General features: G+C 34.4%; 1 protein-coding gene across 3 annotated transcripts in view; it reads right to left on the reverse strand.

Moving 5' to 3' along the window:
- The window catches only part of RELCH (RAB11 binding and LisH domain, coiled-coil and HEAT repeat containing), a 79,729-nt gene that overhangs the window by 35,572 nt on the left and 29,453 nt on the right, over positions 1-14,704 (reverse strand). For all 3 annotated transcript variants that reach the window (XM_067290959.1, XM_067290958.1, XM_067290960.1), the window contains exons 8-10: positions 13,980-14,288; positions 8,478-8,553; positions 7,975-8,070 (exon numbers count right to left, since the gene is read on the reverse strand). In XM_067290959.1, the coding sequence (XP_067147060.1) occupies positions 7,975-8,070; positions 8,478-8,553; positions 13,980-14,288 (481 nt within the window). The remainder of the gene's footprint in view (positions 1-7,974; positions 8,071-8,477; positions 8,554-13,979; positions 14,289-14,704) is intronic.

The following is a 14,704-nucleotide window of genomic DNA, read 5'->3' on the forward strand; positions in this document are numbered from 1 at the left end:
CTAATGGTATTCATTCCCAAAAGAAACAAACAAGAGGTTTGAAAAACATGGACTGGAAGTCCCTTTCCTTGATCTCATTAATGTGAGCCTTTAAGCCCACCCAACTTGGAAGCCACGCAACTTCTACACGATTATAAAATCTTACAGACAGAAACATCACAGTGGGAGGGAGGGGAAGGGAGGGGAAAGGAAGAACAAGACACAAACTGAGGTGTTTGCTAAGAAAGCATGGGGCAAGTAATCAGAAGACTTCCTCTCCCCCTCTCCTATCCCCAATTTTGAGCCACTTGCAACAGATAAGCTCTTTTGGGGAATAAATAAGCAGTGACAAACAAGCAGATGACACTGGGAAACACTTCTTGAAGTACTAGATAAGATTACATAAAACCTAGAAAAGTCTATAATTATTTGTAATAACTTTGTAGGGAGATGTGAGTTTCTGCTTAAGTATCAGACTTTCAAAGCGACCTGTTTTTGATGCACTTGAGAAGTAAGACAATCAAATAATTAACTTTTTGGGAGATATTTTGGCAAGATTTAACACAAGCATGATACAGATTAGAGAATTCAGGATTAAACAGAGGAATGAATGTGGAAATATCCTACCCACCACTTCAAAAATCTGAATGTATGGAAAGAGAAATGACAAATAAATTTGAAGAACTTGGACATTTCTTTTTCTGAGTATTTTAAAGTGAACTTTTTTTTTTTTTTTTTAGTAAGTGGGACACAACATAAAATAAGGTGAATTGAAGACCTGTATTAAATAAAACTTTACAAATGAAAAAGCCCAAAGAACTAAATAACTTTCTTTTGTTGAAAGCTCTCTTCCCTCTGGAAATTGTATGTTAGATTTTATTCTTTGCATATTTAACATTCAGTTTTTGCTCCTGCTAAAATTCAGAGAAGGGAGGGATCTTAGCTATTTACCTATTTGTTTTGTACTTCACAGAAGCATTCTCTCCTGCGAATACCCCATTTTAATTCAAAAGATTCTAAAAATATTACAAAAACAAACAAGATTTTGCCATGATGATCCATATAATTAAAACTACTAGTATTTGGAGTGATATGTTAAGCTAGGATCTTTTAAGGAGGAAATCAGATTATATTTTGCACATACAGAACAGAATGATTAACTTCATTGTAAAGTATACAGCTCACGGAAAAATCTGTATACTAAAAAATAACAATGTTACTATACCGAGACATAACTTTCTGAAATTGCACTATAAGTTCGTATCACTTTACTGCTCTAGCAACTGTTCTTAAGTGTTTTTAACAGCAGACAAAGAATTCTAAACAAAAGAATATATCCTGCGAAATGGAACATGTAGGTTTTATGATTTGGGGTTTTATTTGTTGAAACTGTCACACAGACTCCAGTTTCCTAGATGGTTTGAGCACCAACTGAAAAAATCTCAATAGCTCACTGAGAACTACTGCAAGATTTCAAAACTGTGCACATTTTTGTTTTGTTTTGTTTTTAAACCTTTGAAATTTAATAAGTTAAGAAGGTTGTCTTTTTCCAACTGAATCTGTTTGAAAAGAAAACAGCTACGAATATTCTCCTAGATACTAACTTACGCGTGAAAGCCTGATGAGTAACCTAGAACCATTGACATGGGGCAGATACAAGGCTGATTCTTTACCTTGCAGAAAGCTGGTTATTATAGCAGATGGTATTAGCTGTATTTTCTTGTCCATTGGTCACATTCTTTCATGCATACTATGGGAGAAGAGAGCGTTCTCTGCATCGCTGCATCAGTGCTTCTACAGTTCCTTCTAGTAAGGGGAGTGGAGAAAGAGTGAGAAGTCTTGAACAGTGTTTTATGTGTTCCCTATAGACTTCATGGAAGGGAGGGTAAAACTGGAGGCAAAAGGGGCTTCCCATGGGACATGAGGAGCTCAACTGCTCTCGCAGGCAGACAGAATAGGTCAAGTGAAGTCTTCTAAAGGCTTAAAAAGGGACAGATTCTTCTCTAGGTATTCAGGGTGACTAAGAACACAGCTGTACAAAAGCATCCTATAGGAGCGATCAAGTTCATTCCTTTCTGTTGCTAAGTGCCACGCTTTAGATTGAGACTTGTTTAATAAATCATGTATTTTTCACCAGCAAAAACAACACAGAAGTGCTGTAGAAAGTGCTACATTTTTCAATAGGACAGAACAGTGTAAGCATTTGGCTGGTTAAATTCAGGAGAAAAGTTAACAAGACTTTTATTGCTATGGAGACTGTATATGGCGAACAATAATCAACGAGAGGACTTCCAGTGCTATTTCAAATGTTCTGCCTTCCTTGGGAAGGAATACCACTCGTGCTGACAGTTGAGCAAGAAGCGAGAAATTAAAATGAAATAAAAATCCTCCCTTCTCGCTTTAATTTGGGATCTGTAAAGCCCTGTTCATCCCAAAGCTCCTCGTTTCCCTATTGCCTCTTACTTAGGAAAACTGTAACTAATTCCTACTGATGCCAGTCAACAATACCAGAAAAAGTGGTTTTCGGAAATGAGATACTGTTTTCTCATTAGAGGCCTAGCAGAATGCCATTATAACATGCCTAGCACTCGTGACTTGGTGAATGAGCCTGGAAATAAAACACCACATGCCAGAGGTCTCACCTCCACCACCAAAAAAGCAAGTTTCTATTTGGGGCAGTTTATATCTGTGAACTGAATGGAGGGAAAACAAGATGCTTTGTTTTTAACATGAGGTAAGCTGCATACAGGTGATCCACGGACAAGACTATGAAGGTGACCTAACACATTGTGCTGGGGAACTTAAGTGACCCATCTTCCCTCAAATCCACTTTTGGATATCCACATAGGTCTCCCAAAGGTACAAGCCTGTCATCTTCACAGCAAAAAGCACACCAAAATACCTTTGGGCAACACTTCCCCTTATCTTATAACGAGAAAAAAAAAGTTGGGGAAGAGTGATATAATGTTACCTCTGAACAAGGTTCATTATTGGAGCTGATGTATGTTCTCAGCAAAGGCAACATTTGCACGGGCCTTTGGAGTTACTGTTCGTTATGGTCAAAGGAAGGGTCAGCTTTTTAACAGTAACTGGTATTACCTCAATTAGATGCAAAACAGTTCTGCCTATATAAAGTATTAGAGAACTTCACTTTTTTAAAAATATGCTTCCTATAGCAAGCTTTTGTCTATTTTGCTGACAATTTTCTTATACAATAGCAGGGTATTTTCTAACAGAGTTGTGACCTACACTATAATTTTCCCTTCAACATTCTAACAAAAGCCTCATACATCAAAGCTTCTCTGACTAATTAATGTCTTTATGCTGGAACATTCATGAGCAAAATAATTATCTCAAAGAATAAATTTAATTAGGGTAAGTTTCAAGATTGGTGACTTTAATAGCTTGGAGGATCATAAAATTTTCTATTATTTCAAATACTAAATTTAATAATACAGCAAATAGGTAACAAAACAATATATGAACTAGGGCCACATTTTGTAAATGTGTTTTTAAAATTTTCTCTAGTGGTCAACGCTTATACTATCAACCAATATTATGTGAAAATTTCCCTGTAGCGTAACCCTTGAGAACCAGTAAAGGAAACAATCATGATTGTTTTAACTGAAATAACTGCAGGCACAAATAAACTACTGACGTGTAGTCTCTTCTGCAAGGATGTATTTTAAGTTTAGAATTCATCCTTTTCATTTTAAAATGAAAAAATAAATAATTGTAGCATTAGCACATGACTTAGAATGAACAGCATAAACTTATAAGATTAAAATTACAATTCTAATTATGGTTCATGGGATAAGACTGCTATCCTAGGATCCGAACTATGTCTCTCATATATCCCAAAGGGATATTTTTTATGTAAGAATCCATGTAGATATGGGCGTGAAAACACAACAAAACAAGAAAACTCATACTACTTTATTTATATCTATTGTTCATTTGGTAATCTGCATATAAAACTACTGCGATAAAACTAGTAACAATCAGGAATTCAACTCATAAGCATTAAATCCAACTGCTTGCATCTATGAATTATACTATGTTCAAGGACATGTTGAAAGAGACCAAGTAAAAGACTTGAGATTAAAGGGATACCTTACAGTCTAGAACTATTTCATTCTAAGAAAACTAACTTAGCCATTCATATCCAGGTAAGAGAACTAAAAGGTTTAAACTAAAAATTACTTCTGTGTCTCTCTTACATGGAGAGAGGGGGAGGGAAAAAACACGAACCAGAAAAGGCAGCTGAGGCCAGCAGTATGCCCATTTCCAGAAACAAACTATAGGAGCCTACCTCAGCTTAAGTTTCAAAGAGTTAACAGAAAATATTTTAACTGTTCATTTAAATTTCTCCATTCTCCCCCTATGCAGTGAAACAACCACCTCTTTCAGAAGACACTGATTGCTGACACAGTTTTCATGCTTGGAAATTCAAACTTTATTCCTCTCTCCATATCCAACCAGAATAAGCAGCCATGGCTTCTACTCGGCGCAGTGTCCAAAAACAGCCACTTAAATAGACTTTTGAGCTCCGACACGGCATTTTTAAGATTTCAGAACAAAGCCGGTATTTTATCCAACTTTCAAAGCATAAGACTGATGAAAATCTGTACTAAAATAATCAGCCTCAATGTGTTTTAAGAGACAACTACCTATAAAAAAGCCAGAGAACTAAAGTGCCTCAATCATGTCAATGTGTAGTTTTGATGCGATAATGCAAACAACCTTAAATCTACAGCTCTCTTTCTTCTATAGAGTCAAGAATGGCACCAGTTCTAAGTCTGCAGATTTAGCATTATATTACCTTTCTTTGAACTTCAGAAAGAAGAAAACATAAAGCTCTATTCTTAACATTATCAATGCCATATATGAAGCAAAGCAAAAATTTAGTGGAGGACATTCAGTCTAACATTACTATCGTGACTTTACTATGTTTTGCATAACACAACTGAAAGCTTAAGAGGTGTAGAAACCACCCGGGAATAACAGATGAGTTGAAAGATATAAATACACAAGGGAAGTGTTTCTTGATTAAGAGTAATAAGATCCTGATATTAAGCCAAAAAGTTCCCTCCTGCAAAAACTCTGCTCAGACTACATATTGCAGAGAATGGAAGTTGTACATATAAGCAAGGTACTCCTGTAACCTGTCAGGAAGATAATGATTTTTATATCTTATGAGGGCAGAGAAATCAGTTTTGAAGTACTTTGTACTAGTAGAAAATTTTAAAGATTGTTTCTATTTACAATTTAGCCAAAGGAATTTCTCTTCCTTTCCTCCCCCTCCTCCTTCCCCCCTTAAAATTTTAAGTGTGCTTTAGTTTTAAGTGGAAAACACATACTTCAGGAAGCAGATTGCAATGCAAATGAAGTTTTATTAACCAAAGCTGCTCATCTGCAAGAAACATTATCACAGACCGCATACCCAAAGTTTTTTTTTTTTTTTTTTTGGAAGAGTAGGTTTTTAGTATTGTTACTTTTCATTCCAACTAATATTTAGCTTGCAATATCTCATTCGTATGCGAGTGCATTCACATACAAATTTCAACATTCACATACACATTTGCAAGCAGTTGCACTAAATTAGACAGTTGTGGTAGAAATAAAATTAAATATCTATATTAATACATAAAATTTTCATGACTACCAACTGTGTTTATGGGTTTTAACACATATTATGTTCTTTATTTTACCCTGTTGAGCTGGTCTTTTAGAAATAATTAAAATTATCTCTTCAGCCATCATACTCAATACTCCAATTTTCCTTCTTTCTTATCTTCCATCAGAATCTAAATTACAGACATCAAAGAACAACCAAAGCTGCACCAATACACAAAGTAACAAGTAATTTCAGAAATGTATCCACCACTAACTGGTTGCTTAGATGTCAACTGTAACATCTACTGAAGCAGTTACTACCAAAGTCAGGCAGGCTGCTACTGACTTTAAGAAGGTGAAAGGCATTGGTGGAATGGCCTCTAAATCTGTGCTAAATGTCAACATCTATTTAAAGACTGTCAGCCTCCATAAAGGCAGTTTCTCCAAAACAAAAATACACAGCATAACAATTTCAGCTTAAGATTTGGCAACTAAAATCAATATGACAGATGCTTAAAGAACAAAAGACAGGTACTTTAGAGATTTATCACAAAAATTATGTTTAATTCTCTTATTTAGCACACAGACAGTGTAAGATCTTAAAAACTACAAAGCTACCACCATTGTATACTTTCAGAGAAGACTGATGATCTCTTGGTATTATAACCCAAACTTGTCAAGAATCTTTCTCGAGTTAGGATTTTTTGGTATACTTTTACACCACTCATCCATAAAATTGTGTTTAAACTCTCTAATTTTAAGGTTTTTTGGACAAGACAGTTTTATGTTGTGCCTTGGCAAAGATAGCTTATTTCTTATCTAGGCTTTTTGTAACACTGATATTAATAAACACTAACAGATGGTCTATCCAAATTTTCCTTCAAATTCCATGACTACACCTGAAAGAATGTTATAATAGTGATAGCAATGTGTGGTAACTGAGAAAAGCTATTTATTAAAGCAAATTTCAATCCTGAGAACATTAAGCATCCCATACAAATCCAGTTATACATTTCTCACTTGTGGAATCTTCAGATAGTGGTTCACATAAAGCAAAGATACATGTAATCATATATAACTTAGACTGTAGAACAAAGCAAGTAGGAAATAGCCTAGAAGGCCACAATATTAAGTGCATTACACAGATTATGCTACAAGCTGTGAAAAGAAGCCAAAATACCACATCCTGCCAAGCAGAGGAAAGGAAAGGAATAAATAAGAAATCAGAAATTAAGCACTGATCCTGGAACATTCACAGTATTATTTTGGAAGAGTACTAACAGAACAATTTCCAGATCATCTAGTTAAAAAATAAAAAAAATAAAAAAAAACAAACCAGAACAAAAACCCCTTTTATAAAGTTTTTGAGACTTTCAAGATGTGGTACATCTCAAATTCATTATGTCAACTGCTCATAACTACTTGCATGCTATAAAGTTTTGGATTATAGGATCAGTACAAATTTCTTAAGGTTTTTTCAAAGCCTTAGAATGAGTTTATGCAAAATGCACTAAGTCTACCATACTGTAGTTCCCCTAGACAAGGGCTAAAACTTACTCAACAAGCTGTGCATCTTTAAACTCCTTCTTTTAGTATTAAATATAGGCCTACTGAATTTTTGCTTAATTATTTCATTACATGCTTTTGATCACCTGCAATATTCACAACAAAGCAAAATCAAACCAGTAATTTTTTCTGTCTTCAATCACCATCTTCTTTTACATTAGATAGTGTGCAATGACTATGTAAAACACCAACTTCATTTACATTCAAAACAAACATCACATTTCATAGTTTTATTTAGATTCATTACAAATTTAAGGAAAAATTATATGAAAAATTGTTTAGTATTTTTTTAAAGGAATAGTGATTTTGATGAACAACATTGTCTTGGCTGATACATGGAGCTTCCAGAAAAAGATAATAACTTTTGGATGAAGTATGAAGTGCTGCAAAAGAACCTGAACATTAATCCTTATCAAAACTAATAGACAAACTAAACCAAATTTAATATTTGAAATTACATATTATTTATAAAGAACTGGGGATATGTTAACCATGGTCTTCTCTAACATAATAATACTTGTGCTACAACAAATAGATGGACATACAGTAACAGTTAGTCTTGCTTAATGCTAATGGTGCCTTAAGCAAAGGAAGAAATATTAGGATACCATGCAGATTTACTGAACTCACCTGACAGAGGTGTAAAACCATTCTCTAGGAGCAGAGATGCATGCGCAAAAGTAAGAATATGATTGCAAGTAATAGACTTTCATGAAATAAAAGACAATATCTTCAAAATGAATAAGAAAATAAGAAAACATCCTGGTAAAGATTAAAAAAAAAAAAAAAAGTAAACATTTTGGGGTTCCTCACCTCTCGCTTCGCAAGTAGTACATTAGGAACAATGTGAGGCAGGCAGCGTCCCAACATTAACATGACACTTTTTTCACTGTCTGCAATCCGAGACACCTAGAAAACCAAGTATTAAAAAAAAAAAGTTTTTTTTTAAATGAAGAAACAGAAAAATATCCTTTCAGATCAAAATTAAAAAATTCAGACTGACTAATTTCAAGAAAATATTTAATTTACATTTGTACAATAAGCTGCAAGTTTTGGATCTAGAAGTAGGCATACCAACTCCAAAAGCATGAATCTGTTTGTAGAGATTCAGAGCTCCTGGTAATTACATAGGTACCACAAGGTAGCACTTTTAAGCCAAATCTGAAAGCACATCCTTATATCTTAAATTTCATGCACATGAATTTATCTCTCTATATACATTGATAAGTCTCCTTACAAAATACTGATTGCTGGGTTAAATATTCTTATCATGCAAAATAAAGGATCTTCTAGTTTATGCCAACTGGAAAACATACCTCTGATCCCAAACGGCTGTCTGCTGACATCCGACAGAAAGATAGTAGTGCTTGATGGAAAGTTGCTGACAATTTCCTGAAATATTTACAAAAAGGAGGGGAAAAAAAGACATAGATCAGAAAGGTGACACCGACCAAGTCCTTTCACTGTGGTTTAATCAGCTACGTAGCATGATGTTCAAACACCATGTTTTTAGTGATGCATGTAGCAGAACTTTTGTTTAAAATTATCTTTGACTCCTAGGGTTTTTAGTGTGTAGCATGAAAAAAAAGTGTGTGTCCTAATTAACAAGTTATTTTTAGTTCCTAACAATGTAACAACTTTTAAACTGCAACACAAACAAAAATAGGACTGAAGCATGAAGAAAAGGAAGTTTTAGTAGTCCAAGAGGAAGCATACATTTCTGCAAGCAGAGGAAAAAAATCACAGGCAAACAGTATTTCTGCTTAATGCTCCGATTTAGCACATTGAATAAAAACATCCAAGTAGTCAGTCACTTACAAGCTTTAGGATTAAAAACAGATGGCCAAACTGCCACTTGGGAATTGAACTGTGGGGTTCAGATGTATAGTGCCTCAAAACTAACCTTGAACTGCTGCCTAATCCTTGAAGTGTATCTATATAAGTACCACCTCATAGTCATGCACAGTATTAGCAAACATGGCCAAGTTACTGAAAGCCTTAAGCATATACATTAAACCCTGATAAGAGCCTCAAAACTGTCTAGTTCAAGGAGAATAATTTGGCAGAAATGTTCTCAGAAAAAGTTATTGGACTGACCATCACATAAAAGAGGCAAGTGTTAAAAGCAGCATCCTATTTTTCCCAGCAATTTCATCTCCCTCTGCCTAAACTGAGCCCTGAATTTAGATCCTAATCTAACATTGCCCCATTCACCATGCTTAAAAAGAAAAGAAACACTTGTCTTCCAAACCCTGCTCCAAAACATGCACTGAAGACACCTGAGCCTACATAACCACTTTCTTTCACTATCATTCACTTTCTTTGTGAATCCTCTATGCCACATGAGTTTAAGGGAGAAGGCAATTCCTGTTTCCTATATTTAAAATCCTGCATACATACAATTGTGTGAGCATGTGTATATATATTTTTATTTACTAGACTGAAACATCATAGTTTATAGTATGTTCTGTTTTCCTAACCAAGCAAATACTAAGAATCTAAGTTCCTATTTACAATTTTTTAAGCTAACCCAGAAAGATATGGATAAATATACCAGAGTCTGTTCTTCTTCTGAGTCATAAAAAATGATAAATCATAAAAATGATAAATTCATTTATTAATTAAAATCAAGTTTGCTTCTTGACAGTATAGTTTTTGAAAATGTGGTTTAAATTTTAAAGTCACTTTGTTTTAATTCACATCAGCAGTTTGGTTTTGTGAAAGGATTTACTTAAAAAAGAGAGAGAGAGAGAGAGAGAGAGAAATCTAAGAGGCACAGATGGTAGAGAGTTGTGAAGAACCTTGGTTTAATACTAAGTTATTCCTTAATCTGTTAAAGCATTTTTGAATGACAGGTGATGCATTTAGAGGCTCTACTCAAGACTAAGATGTATTTACACTGAGAGGATGGGAAAAAGTGTTGCAAAGTAGTATAGTAGTATTACAGAATAAGCCTTTTAAATCTTGTCTGTTTTACATCTTGGCCGCTTTAGACATCCATAGAACGTTAAATTCTTATCCACTTGAAACCTTAATTAAAAAACTAAATAAGGGCAAAAGTTCTATCCCCATTTTGCAAAGACTAAAAACTAACTTTGACAATATGCCATTGAATTTCCCTGCGGGTTAATTAACAGCAATCTCTGGGCAACATGGATTCTGTTATGATTGGTGGCTGCATTTGGATTCTGAAAATCTTCTCCTTGATGAAATACAGTAAAATTCTCAAAGGCAATGCCTGACTGAAAAGATGAAAAAACATCCAGGCCTTTTGCACACAAATCAGTAGAAAGTCTTTTCAAGGACCAACAAATGCCAGGAATGAAGATGTTCAAATATAAGAAAGTATGATGAATATAAAAAATAAGCATCACTTATTTGATATATAACTGAGAGAAAAAAGTCAATTCATTGAAAAATGTAAGAGTAACTGCTACATATAGAAAAATATCTTGTATTTGGTTCAAACTACCAACACTTGAAGTAAATTGGATAAATGTATGTTATGCATTCAATTTAAACTACTGCTAATGCTCTCTGCTGCAGTCTGTTATACAAGGCATTTTTCCAATGCTTCCCATGTCCTCATTTTTGTGCGTGCACACACATATGTGCTGAGAGCAGCCACACAAAGCAGACTCACTTGTTCTTCCCATCTGGGCAAGGTTTATGCCAAGAATCCAATCTCTAGTTAGAGTAATAACAATCTTGCCTTTTAGGATTCAGTCTTAGTTTTTAATACATCTTTGAATAAATTCACTTTGTATTAACTATAACATGTCTTCTACAAACAACCACCTCCAGACAGAAGGAAATAATATCCAGCTCTTACATAGTTAGTGCTTTTTCACCCACGAATCTCAAAATACTTAAGAAAAAGTTCTTAATGAAACAATTTACTGTATTTTTACAAGCCAAATTAGATATAAATCTAGAAAAGACTGCAACAAATACTGTTCCTTTGATTTTAGGATTAACGCCCTTCACTGACATGGTAATGCAAAATTCAGTACACAAAATAGCTACGTTACATACTCAGCATGTAATCAATTTTGTGAAATTAGACTCATTCAGCATTTCAAAGTGCATTTCCACTCTTTTTTTTTTTTAAATCAATGTTGGACTTTAAAGTTTTGCATTCTTCAAAAACAGCTATGATTTCAACTGGCAGTTTCTATGCATTTTTATGTCTAATGCACAGACATTACTATTCTGATTGTTCCAAATTTCTTTGACTGAGTTCTGCTCCTAATTATTAAAATACTTTGGATACTAGAAGACTCCACTGTGTAACAGAACCATTTCGGAACCAAGCAGTGAATGAGAATTTTCTTGCGTGAAATGTTAAGTTGACAGTAGACAACAAATACTTCTTTAGCTTAATCCGTACATGACTGTTTTGTTCAGGAACAGTATTTGATGTTACCATGCTTTTAACTGGTCCTATTTTTCCTCTACCTCATATTTCTGATGTCTTTTTCTAATTGTATAAACTAATGGCTCATACAAATTAATTCTATCAGACAATTTTCATCTTAAAAAAAACCCTGACAACTGTGTATTTGCTAAGTCAAGAAAAAAATAAATTATATATTTAGATCATATAATTACATAAAATGTAATTATATTGTCCCCCATGGTCCCCCCAAAAGTATGATTTAGACCCTATTTCTGTAATGAACACCATATGGGTGGACTTCTGAAGTTAACAGGCTCATTGTGGATTTAAGGCTTTATTCAACCACACTTAAATCCAAGCCCACACATGGACTTACTTGAAAAGACTTGTAAGCAGCAAAACAAATGAAGTCTGTTTTTCTAGAGATTTCAGTCATAAATCCCAGAGATACTCATAGTTCCTTCCTTTGTCAATAGTCTCATCCAATTTTGGTATCTATCCTCCCCTATCTCCAACCTTCAACTTAACATTCACGCAGTTAATCCTTCTACCTCTCCCACTTACTTTGAGCAAGAAGCTTGCAACAAGCCACAGATGAAAGTAGGTGTACAAGTTCATAGTGATCAACGTATGAAATGTATAAATTTTGATAATTATGTGGCCTAGACGTTCAGTTACAACATGGAAGAAATATAAAAAAGCCAAACAAACCCAGAAAGCTTAAATAGAACCATTGCAAATTTTTCACAAAAATATTAACCTGAGTTTTACTTTTTTGTTGAACTCTGGTAAGTTCAACTAGAAGAGATGAAATTTGAGTTAAAATTCTAGACTACACTGCATTTGGAAAGTAGACATTTTTTCTCCTACTCTCTTCTAATTTTTCAGAAGTTAAGGTATTACTGGAAAACTATCCACTGCCCTCCAAGAACAAGGTATGAGAAGCTTATGAAATCCAGAGAAAATAGTATACTTCAGGTTTGAAAGAAAAGTTAATTATTAGCAGGGGTAGCAGCTCTCATTTTTTTAAATTTTTAGTCTGTACTCATTTTCTGTCTAGACAGAGTATCACACATGAAGCTTTCTGCCTTGTATTATTTTCAGGTGGAAGATAATTCCCAAAGAGCATTCCTGTCCATATAGACAGTAGTAAAGGAATTAGCAAAGGAACACTAAGGAAATGCACAAAACAAAGCAGAATGGCTACTAGTTTCCCCATGAATAACAACAGTAAGAACATAAGGTGATCTACTTGGGCATTTTGTTGACACTGGCAATCTTAGGAGCTGTACATACCCTTATGAAGTTTTTTGCCCACATTACTCCTGGTAGCCACACAGTGGCTTCTCTCTTGCGTACTGAACAGATTACTTCCCCTCTCCACTACAATGCTTACAGGACTGTAGATCGAAGCGACTGTGTCAAGAACACTTAAGCTAAGATTCTGACACACTGAAAAAATAACGGAAATAATGGGCCATTTTAGTAGAGGAAGCCTAAGAGGCAATGCTGCATAAAGCTGGCCATACCTATACGTTTGTGATGAGAAGTAACTGATGGAAGAGATTTTAAAAAGATGAGTAATGTCAAAGGCAGTCTTCTCAGCAGAAAGGGGCACTGTACTTCTTATATCTTGGAGAAGGTTACATTCATTAAAAATGTTAATTATCGACTTTCAATTAGTATAGAAAAAGTTGTATTTAACATCCTGCCAAACAGGTTCAGGTAAAATATACTAAAGTCAGAATTTATCCATCATCAGCTGACAGAATGTGCATGTGTATCAACACAGAAACTCACATTTAGTCTCCAAGTAATAATGGAACTCAAATACTGTATTTTAATTAAAAAAGAATCACAGTTTTCTAGTGAAGTCCTGCCCCAAATTCAAACAGAAGAATGTCATCAAATACTCTTTTTAGTTATTAAAAGGAAAAAAAAAATACAGCTCTCTGTAAGCAAGATAGTCTAAAAGAACAGACTTGTACCCATATGCATCTAGACAGGAAAAGCAAAAGTTTCAAATTTTTTTTTTTTTTTTTGAAGTGGAACAAATTTCATTAGGAAGTTAAAACTTAATAAAAAATGGAAATATCCCGTCCTATCATTCACTGCTTTGCTTTTAGCATATTTTTACTTACAAGGAACAAACCTGAATTTAGAAACAAGTAGGAGGTAAAAAAAAGAGACCCTTGAAGTTAATACTGAAAATGTACATTTGTTAAAGGTCACCCTCCCTCAAAACATTAGGAACAATATGTGAAAACAGCAGCACTATACCCTAAAGGCACATTAAGTTTTCCATTTGTATTCAAAACAAATTATCTGTGAATGCTGAAGCATTTACCCTTAGGAAAGCATCTATCCTCTTTACAAAAATTTTAAATGAAGGCATTTCAATTTAAAACTTATCACTAACCTATTAGGTTTATCAAAGTGGACTGCAGTCTTAGTTGATGGAACACATGAGGACATTTTCTCTCTTTCTTTACAGGGCACAGAATTTAGTGCATCATCTTTAGAAGTCCTCGAATCCACTTCAGTTGATACAGAAAGGCTTGTTTCCTCAGTGTTTCCATGTTTATTGTCATTCTCAGAGCTCTTGATATCCAAGTACCGTCCGTTGTCCTCTGAGCCCGAGAGAGGCACTTGTTCTAAAGAAGGGTGGGGAGCTACACCATAAACTGTTGAAACAGCAAAGTTTTCATTCTTGAGGAAATCTATTTCACTAAAAAGGAAAAGCAAGGAATGAAATATTTTTGCAGCTTTCTTGAGAAGGTTGTTAGAATCACAAGACTGAAGCATGTAAATAAGGACAACATACTGAACAGCTCTCTCTTCGACTCCAACATGTTCAGAAATTCCTTTAATAGAAATAACATATATCACAACAAGTTGTTCAAATGAGCACTAGTTTAACAGAGTTCTTTAGTCAATCATTAGCAGTAGGAAAAAGGTTGCACTCAAAATGAGTGAATAAATGAAATAACACGAGTTTTTAATCTGCTTCTGGCTGACCTCTGGGGACTGAGACACAAATTGTCTGGAGATACAAATCTATCTGGGGTGCAAAACTTAAAATACCTCAGGTATAAATACATACTATCTTACCTGGCTTTGAAACAATAACAATGCAAGTCAGTA

This window comes from Apteryx mantelli, chromosome 2 (assembly GCF_036417845.1).
Source record: "Apteryx mantelli isolate bAptMan1 chromosome 2, bAptMan1.hap1, whole genome shotgun sequence".
Taxonomy (NCBI): Eukaryota; Metazoa; Chordata; class Aves; order Apterygiformes; family Apterygidae; genus Apteryx; species Apteryx mantelli.